Consider the following 8010-nt stretch of genomic DNA (forward strand, 5'->3'; position numbering starts at 1 on the left):
GGGTGTACAAAATAAAGAAGAATGTCAAAGGAGAAGTTGAAAGATATAAAGTAAGATTGGTGGCAAAATGCTATAGTCAAAGATCTGGCATTGATTATGATGAGGTATTCGCTCCCGTTGCTCGATTAGAAACTATCAGACTAATCATTGCTTTAGCAGCTCAAAATAAGTGAAAAATACATCAAATGGATGTAAAATCTATTTTTTTTAAATGGAGTTCTCGAAGAAGAAATCAATATTCAACAACCATCAAGTTATGAAGTTAAAGGACAAGTAGACAGAGTTCTAAAATTTAAGAAGACTCTCTACGGGCTAAAGCAAGCACCAAGGGTATGGAATAGCCGAATAGACAAGCACATGCAAGAGAAAGACTTCATCAAATGTCCTTATGAACATGCATTATACATTCAGAGTAAGGATAAAGATGTTTTAATTATATGCATATATGTCGATGACTTGATCTTCATAGGAAGCAATCCAAGTATGTTTAGAGAATTTAAAGAAGCGATGACTAAAGAATTTGAGATGACTGATATTGGGCTCATGGCATACTATCTGGGCATTGAGGTGAACCAAAGGGAAGATGGAAGCTTCATCTCACAAGCAGGTTATGTAAGAGAGATATTAAAGAAGTTCAAGATGGATAATAGTAAGTCTATAAATACCTTAATAAAATGTGGAGTCAAGCTATCAAAGCATGATGAAGAAGAAAAAGTTGATCCAACATTTTTTAAGAGTTTGGTTGGAAGTTTAAGATACTTGACATGCACAAGACCTGATATTCTTTATGCTGTTGGACTTGTTAGTCGTTACATGGAAGATCCAACTACTACCCACCTTAAGATTGCTAAGAGAATTTTGTGCTATATCAAAGGTACGATAGATTTTGGATTACTTTATTCAACATCTAACCACTTCAAACTTGAAGGATATAGCGACAGTGATTGGGGTGGAGATATAGACGATAGAAAGAGCACTACAGGATTTGTGTTCTTTATGGGAGATACAACTTTCGCTTGGATGTCGAAAAAACAACCTATTGTCACACTTTCTACTTGTGAAGCGGAGTATGTAGCTGCGACTTCATCTGTTTGTCATGCTGTTTGGCTCAGAAATTTGTTGAATGAGTTAAGTTTACCACAAGAAGAGGCAACTAAGATTTGAGTTGATAACAAGTCTACAATAGCACTAGCAAAAAATCCAGTCTTCCATGATAGAAGCAAGCATATCGATACGCTCTTTCACTATATCAGAGAGTGTATTATAAGAAAAGAGGTGCAAGTGGAATACATAAAGTCTCAAGATCAAGTTGCTGATATTTTTATCAAGCCATTGAAGTTTGAAGATTTCATCAAGATGCGGAATCTACTTGGAGTCACAAAATTAAGTTTAAGAGGGGTGTTAAGAATTAAACTTTAATTTTTTAGAGATAAAAGTTGGTCTTGATAAGAGTTTGTGATAGAGATAGAATGGATAAGGTGGCAAGACTTCATGATAGGATAAAATTGTTGAGTTGTCATGATAAAAATAAGAGTTTCGTAGAGATTGAATTTTAAAAAAAATCTTTAGATTATTAATGCTTATCCAATAAGCCTATAAATATGTACCTCTTTTCAATCAATAAAGCAAGTTGAGTTTTATTTTATTCTACTCCTCTTCCACGTACAGTTTTTTCTCCTCTTCCACATTTTTCTTCTATAATCTTTTTTTACTTCTTCTCCCATAATTTCTTTTTCCAACAGTGACTGCGCACGGGGGGACTAGCGGCTTCTTGCTCATGGCTGAAGAAGGGCTGGTTGCAATGGCCTGTGCTCGTAGTGGAGGCGGATCGACATTGACGATGAAGAGGGAGTAGGGCACAAGAAAGATTGGGAGTGAGGCGGCGACGATGGATCATGGAAGAAGAGAGGTAGGGCAAAGGAGAGGGCTCGGCGGTAGAGTATAGTCTCGACAGGACTCACGGCGAGGAGAAGGCCACGCGATGCTAACAATGGGGCTCACAACAGCCGTGGTGATGGTTTATCCCTTGAAATATTTCATACGAATACGATTTCAATCCCAAATTTTTTAAAAAAAATCTCAAAAAAATTTATAAGATTATTTTTAATTAAAATTTATTATTATATTATTATTTATTTATCACATTTAACACTTCCTACCATTACACATTTATTTTTTCATCACCCCCCTAATGACAAATTACCTAGAACTGCGTGAAAGAGAAATATCGATCAATTTCCCATCGATCGAGTCTTTCAACAAATTAATGGTTATATCTTCAAAAGCGAATCTAGTCACATTTTTTTTTAAATCTCCGGCAATTATTAGATTGCGTTGTGGATCCCAAGCGCGTACGATGGCGTGGCGTATTGGCAGTCGTCAGATGAGAATATTCCATCGTCGACGGCCAACAACTCCGAGATCCTGCCGAGTTCGTCCCAGATGCTGTCACTCATCAAGTCATTCGAGCTCGGGCTCATCTCCAAATTATTACTACCGGAGATATCCGGAGCCGGAAAGAGTGGTGGGGCGCCATGGCCGGCGCTCACGTCAACTTGGAGGAGGTGGTGACGTTGGAGGAGTTGCAGCTCCGCCGCCGAGCCGCCGCCGCCGGCGGTGGAGGTGCAGCACATGCAATAGTCGTCGAGGGACTCGAAGCAGTTGGTGACGCTGCAGGATTCCGGCGGCGACTTCGTGGGAGTGGACGCCCTGTAGCCGTTCGGCTGCTTCTTGTAGGAAGAACTTCTCTTGAAAATTCTGCAGATCGTCCAAACTTCCTGGAAAACGATCATTTAATTTAATTTAATTTCGAGCTAAAATTAAGTATGAGTAATTTTATTTCATAAAATTATCGTCTAATTAAAATTATTTACATTGTCGATGGATGTTTTTATAAATTGTTTCTTTTTTTTTTTTGGTGTCGATTGGAGATACGTTTCCGGTCAACCAAAGGAATCTCTCGATCGCAAAATTCTCAAACATTAATCTTAACTGCGTTCCAATTTTTTGTTATATATTAAAAATAATAAAAACTTAATTACCGCTTCTTGTAGGTTGGCGGCGTTCTTCGTGGTGGTGGTGTCGTCGCCGGATTTGCAGCCGGTGGGAAGGCGGAACTCGTGCATCATCCAGTCGGTCTTGGTGCCCTTCCCGGCGTGTCCGCGGTAGTAAACGAGTGACTTCTTGAGGCCGATGCAGTGGCCGGAGGAGTGGATGGGCCGGTCGATTCCGGTGGCCTTCCAGAACCCGCAGCCGGTGACCCTGTTCGGCCGGACGCTGTTCCTGTACTTCCTCCCTCGCCGGCAGAAGTAGTACCACTCCTTCTCCCCCGACGTCGTGATCATAAACTCTGATCGTACATGCAATTAACTTTAATCGCGTGTGCCAATTAATGCCGCAATGGCTAATCAATCAACCATTAAACTTACTCGACAACTCCCAGGGTTCGTGCTTGTAAACGTCCATCTCTTTGATGATCTCGACGCTGAGCTGCTTCTTCTCCACCTTCCGCCGGAGGTAGAAGCTGACGAGCTCGTCGTCAGTGGGGTGGAAGCGGAATCCGGGGAGCATCACGTCGTCCTCCTCCTCCTCCTCCGCCGGCGGCGGCGCTGCCACCTCACTCTCTGTTTTCATCTTCTCCATGCCTCTGTTATCAATTATTATAGTAATTCTCGATCAAAACTGACAATCGATCAACCGTTGCAACAACTCCAGTTTGTCTCCGATGATTTTATATAGAGAAAAGAGAGAGATTCAAAAGAAGGAACTTTGTGGTAAAAGATGAATACGTTCGTCCTTGCACGGAGGAGGTAAATCACGGAATACTACTAACTTTTTGAATAGTGATTAACATATAAAAGAGGTATTTATCTCGACTTTGTCGAAATTCAAATTCTAGACCTCATTATGACAATATCTCATGCGTTAACTATTAGATCCATCCGAAGGAAAAAAAAAAAGGACTTTGATCTATATGATGGTGGAATTCCAAAGAGGAATAATTAGGAGTTGAAAATTAAGAGTTGAAAGCAGCATGCGGTTACAGATTCTCACATGGCACTAAAATATTATAAAATTCGAGACGTGTTTTCGAAAAACTAGAGAATAAATGGCGTGAAATGCGCGAGGGAATTTAAAATACGTTTTGGGGAGACATCGCGTCGAGAATTGGACGTCTATGAACTGCGAGCGAGCCACGTAGCGAACGCATGTAAACCTTAATAGATATTATTGCTTAGTAATTATTCGAATTGAAATATTGACTGCATTTTATATTTTATCGAATGAATAGATATAAATGAATTTTTATCAGGAGTATATGTGACTCGATAAGACCTTTCAACCATCCAAATGGTAAACATTCATGTGCACAATGATTTAAAGACAAAATGAAGAAGTTAAAAGCAAGAAATTTATGGTAGCTAAATTGGGACGCTATGTGAATTTGAGCAATGAAAACATCAAAAAAAACTGTGAATATTATCAACAATTAATCAATAATGATTTGTTTTTAAATAAATTAATTAAAACACATGTATTCGGACGTTGAAATATTGTATGTCTAAGTTTCAAATTAGAGAATCCAAACCATTACTAGGTACTACGTGGAATTGCCTTAAGTTTCTGGAGCTATGATGTCATGGTAGGACATCTAAATTATTATTCAGATATCTACGATTTAATCTCTAGTTATAATATATTTATAAAAATTTTCTTGATACATGAAATTATCTTAATTACATACTTTAGCGGTCAAGTTAACTCGGTCCGATCAACCCAATTGACCATATGTGAAGCCACTAAGTCTGGTCGCTTATTTGTTCAACTAGACATGAGAAGGTGGCACGCGTAAGAGACCACAAGTCCACTGCTCCCTAACATTATTCACAATTCGTTCGAATCTGATTTCACATGTACAAGGATATATGCATGGTACTGTCAAATCAGAGATGAACCAATATTGACTCCACAGATTTTTTTTCAAATTTTTGTTTAAAAAAGAAATAATAAGTCATCAGAGACTGCTATCAATGCTCATCACGTACGTAAGAGTGTTGTTTTTGAAGACTTCCTGAAGGAAATAGCTAAAGAGAAACTAGGAAATAACTTAACCAAGGCGATCGATTGGTAGTAGATGAAGTCAAGGAACTTGCGTATTAGTAGGTTCAAATAAGCTGATCACACGCAGCCAAGACAAGCTATTAGTTGGTTGACTTTTATGCTCTGTTTATCTAAAGGAATGAAGGATAAATGAATGAAATAAATCTAGGGTATGAAAGAGAATGAAAAGTAAAAAAAAAAAAAAATCTTTCGTATGTTTGTTTATCTTGATTGAGGAAGGTGAATATATGATGTATAATTTTTATAATTAAAAAAGGGTATATACGTCATTTTTTAGATATTTGAGTAATTTTATGAATTAAAAAGGATACATACATCATTTTTTTGATATATAGTGTAATTTTATAAATGAAAAGGGGTACATACGTTATTTTTTTTTCATCTGTGGCTTTCTGTCTAATTTTGAGATGATCGATTTTGGCTCCAAAACAATCCACTGATAGATTGTGTTTCTTTTCTCTCTTAAAATTTTAATGAAGTAAACAACGTAAACTTTTTCACTGCGAAAATTTTTCCTTAGTTTTGCTTTCTTCTCTCCCAAATAAACAGAGTGATCATGTCCGAAAGCGGAGAAAATGGTTGGCTGGGAACACAACTCTGTGGTTGACTTGATGGAGACTCTTCACTGTCCTGCAAAACCGGGAGCGTTAGTGCCAGGTCAAGAAGGGGTTCTCAGCATTCGGCCTCTAACGCTCAAGTCAGTCTTTGATTTAGTGGAGAACAATAGCAAAAACTATAGCTAAAGCGTGTAGAATAATAAGATTTCACTTACCTCCACCTGTGGATGGTTATAGTGCAACTGTAGCATCTGTTCACATATCTCAAAGCATATACATGTTTTCCAAAGCATCTTAAGAAAAGATAAGTCAAAAAGTGTCCCTAACACTTTTCCTTAAGTGAGCACACAAATCTTTGATGTGATAGACTGGAAGATTTTAAAATATGATTTGCCTACTAAACATACTCTATTACTAGTGACACAAACTTGTAAAAGGGTACGATGAAATATGTAGGTGGGTCCCATTGTAGGCTAATCGAGGGCCTCTCGACAAGGATGCCCCAGCTCGGTTGTACTAAACAGAGCTATTTTCCTTCACTCGGCTTTCCTATTGTCGAAGGGCTGCCCTTTGTTAGACCGGACATGCCATCTGCTCGGCAAGAATGTTGGGCTGGGAGATTTACTGTTTATCTCTTAAACTCAGTCGCAAGCTTTCATAGGATGGTCATCCAGATGGTCACGTCCGACCAGCATTGAGGCCCGCTCGACCAACTTCACCTAATCTGTGGACCTGGGCTTTTGACCGTTTTGACTTTGACTTCCACGTCAGCTGCTCTTCCCTGCTTTGACCCATCTTTGTCGGCATTCACTGTTCCTGCTACTCGTCAAGAAGTTGATTTCTCCCCGACTGGACGTACTAGAATTTAGAGCTGCTGCTCGGCTATGACACGGATGACACTTGGTGACTTGTTAACTTCTTTCTGATCTCTTTTCCGAGCAGCCACTCATACTCCAAGGTTGATGTCGCTCGGATCCGACATGAACAACACTTAGTCATTTTTTAACTTCTTTCTCATCTCTTTTCCGAGCGGCCACCCCCACTTAGTGTCTTTTAATTACTGCTGATATCACCATAATTTCTTGGAAACCATTCAAATCCTTGGCCACTAATGTAAAGCACGCCGACCATGTCTTTTAATCATACGCCTTCATTCCTTATTAATGCCACCTGTGGTTGAAGACCTGGACAACAAAAATAAAGAGGCCCGCCTTCTAGCAAAAAAACTTGAAGAGGCGGAAGCAGCTTTGGCTACCAAGCAAGTTAGCCGAACGACTGAATAGATGGCTAGCGAGCTCCAAATCAAGGAACACCAACAAATAATCGCTAATAAAGACTTTGAGCTGTAATCACTGAAGGTTGAGCTAGAGACATCCAAGGCCCAACTCACCAAGTTCGAAGAAGATGAGCCCGCCTAGTTGGAAGCCTTCAAGGTCGAGTATCTCTGTTCGGAAGGCTTCAATCAGATACTAACCGATCAGACCCTCAAGCTATTTGGCTACGACAATGATGGAACCCTTCAGCAACTAAAGAACGGTGGCTATCTTGCAGCGGAGGGCCCGACAACATTTATTAAGAGGAGAAAATCATGGAAACACTGCTTGAAGACATGGTCGCTGATCTGGCGTAGTTTTCTATAAATTTTGTAAAAGCTCCTTGTACCTACTAGGCACTTCTTGTAAAAATGTACTAAGTTCAGCTCAATGCATTCTCGTTCTGCTTTCTTGAGTTAGTGCAAGAGCTGTGCTCCCTTATAACTTGGTGGAACAGCTCAAGAGCCTAGAGGTGTGAGAGGTCATCTCACTTATAACTCGCCTGAATAGTGCGAGAGTCTTTAACACTTAGCATGAGGACTTTACTTGCTTATAACTTAGTCAAATGGATCAAGAGTTTGGAGGCGTGAGAGCTCGATTCACTTATAACTTGCCCAAACGGTGCGAGAGTTTTTGACACTTAGCGAGAGGGCTTTGTTCTGTTATAACTTGGTCAAACGGCTCAAGAGAATGGAGGCGTGAGAGCTCAACTCACTTATAACTCGCTCGAACGGTGCGAGAGTTTTTGACACTTAGCACAAGGGCTTTGCTCGCTTATAACTTGGCCGAACGACTCAAGAGTCTAGAGGCATGAGAGCATGCTCACTTATAACTAGCCCGAATGGTGCGAGAGTCTTTGACACTTAGGCGCGAGGGCTTTGCTCGCTTATAACCTGGCTGGCTACTTAGGAGTCTTTGACGCCTTTAGCGCAAGGGCTTTGCTCGCTTATAACATGGTTGAGCGGTGCATAAGTCTTTGACACCTTTAACATGAGGGCATTGCTCACTTATAACCCGAC

General features: G+C 40.0%; 1 protein-coding gene across 1 annotated transcript; it reads right to left on the minus strand.

Moving 5' to 3' along the window:
* Positions 1-2324: 2324 nt before the first annotated feature.
* On the minus strand, positions 2325-3642 carry LOC122042365 (transcription factor JUNGBRUNNEN 1-like). The gene is made up of 3 exons (XM_042602435.1): positions 3429-3642; positions 3042-3349; positions 2325-2777 (listed from the first exon to the last, which is right to left on the minus strand). The coding sequence occupies exons 1-3, from the start codon at positions 3640-3642 to the stop codon at positions 2325-2327; spliced, it is 975 nt and encodes a 324-aa protein (XP_042458369.1).
* Positions 3643-8010: the final 4368 nt, after the last annotated feature.

Source organism: Zingiber officinale, chromosome 1B (genome assembly GCF_018446385.1).
Source record: "Zingiber officinale cultivar Zhangliang chromosome 1B, Zo_v1.1, whole genome shotgun sequence".
In the NCBI taxonomy this organism is placed as follows: Eukaryota; Viridiplantae; Streptophyta; class Magnoliopsida; order Zingiberales; family Zingiberaceae; genus Zingiber; species Zingiber officinale.

Excerpts from the sequence above, each read along its gene's own strand:
- LOC122042365 (XM_042602435.1), bottom strand. The coding sequence starts at position 3,642 with ATGGAGAAGATGAAAACAGAGAGTGAGGTGGCAGCGCCGCCGCCGGCG. Across the intron at positions 3,350-3,428 it reads CGAACCCTGGGAGTTGTCGA|AGTTTATGATCACGACGTCG; the intron begins GTAAGTTTAATG and ends ATGTACGATCAG. Across the intron at positions 2,778-3,041 it reads CCGCCAACCTACAAGAAGCG|GAAGTTTGGACGATCTGCAG; the intron begins GTAATTAAGTTT and ends ATCGTTTTCCAG.